The following is a 923-nucleotide window of genomic DNA, read 5'->3' as shown; positions in this document are numbered from 1 at the left end:
CTGATTTTAAGTTCAAATTTATTTATTTTGTAATAATATTGTATCCAGTCTGTTTCGATTCATATTTATGTTCATAAACGTTTAGTTTTAGTCAGTTCAATAAATTTTTATTCTGTTCGACCCGCGACCTAAAGTGTGCTTTGAGTTTTGGCCCCCTGTACGATTGCGTTTGACACCCCTGCATTACAACATCCAAACGCAGGACAGTTGTGTGGCTTTTCAAATATTAAATCTGGCCAGAGCGACCCTACCAATATGGCAACGGGCGAGACGTGCGTCAGAGGCGCCGATGTGGCATCTAGTTAACATATCTACATGTTTCTCCGCGCTGCTTCTGGCTGTGCTCGGCAGTGCAGGAACTGTGGAAACTTGCATCGGCCGGTTGTTCCGCAGTTTAGAGGAAAGAAACAAGGATGTTGACACAGCCTGCGAATAAGTGGATAACAAGTTGTTGAGACGCCATAGCAGACACACCTCCCTCTCCCGCACGTTGGCAACCAGCGGCCAAACATTCCGAAGTAGTTTGCGGACCTCGAGGGACATATCAGCTGCTCAGCATCCAGGTTACTGGTCACGTCCAAGTATATCAGTGTCAGTGTGTGCAGGGAGCAAAGTACAGAGGTATGAGCCCTGGGCAGCTCTAGACGCAATCCAGATACTTCACTTCAGCCTCTTCCCACTGTCGCCTTTTGAAGCAGTTTTTAAAACTTTGCACCCAACGATGTCGTGGCTTATACTGGGACTTACACGGAGGTGAGTCATTGTGATTTTTTTTTTCTTATACTTCAAGCACAAACTTGCCGTACTTTGGCCGTACACTTAACATTGTACCTTACTTAAGCTACTGCGGAGGATATTTTTGTTTCACCTATGCTTTTATCATTCATTTAAAATCTGATATCCATATATATGTATATATATAT

At 43.8% G+C, this 923-nt stretch overlaps 1 protein-coding gene across 1 annotated transcript in view; it reads left to right on the top strand.

Annotated features, from left to right (window-relative positions):
- Positions 1 to 263: 263 nt before the first annotated feature.
- Positions 264 to 923, top strand: part of pck2 (phosphoenolpyruvate carboxykinase 2 (mitochondrial)) — a 35,037-nt gene continuing 34,377 nt past the window's right edge. The window contains exon 1 of the mRNA XM_020588351.1: positions 264 to 753. Within this exon, the coding sequence (XP_020444007.1) occupies positions 722 to 753 (32 nt within the window). The 5' untranslated portion in view covers positions 264 to 721. The remainder of the gene's footprint in view (positions 754 to 923) is intronic.

This window comes from Monopterus albus, unplaced genomic scaffold (assembly GCF_001952655.1).
Source record: "Monopterus albus unplaced genomic scaffold, M_albus_1.0 scaffold531.1, whole genome shotgun sequence".
NCBI classification, from domain to species: Eukaryota; Metazoa; Chordata; class Actinopteri; order Synbranchiformes; family Synbranchidae; genus Monopterus; species Monopterus albus.
This window is presented reverse-complemented; position numbering and strand designations above follow the sequence as displayed.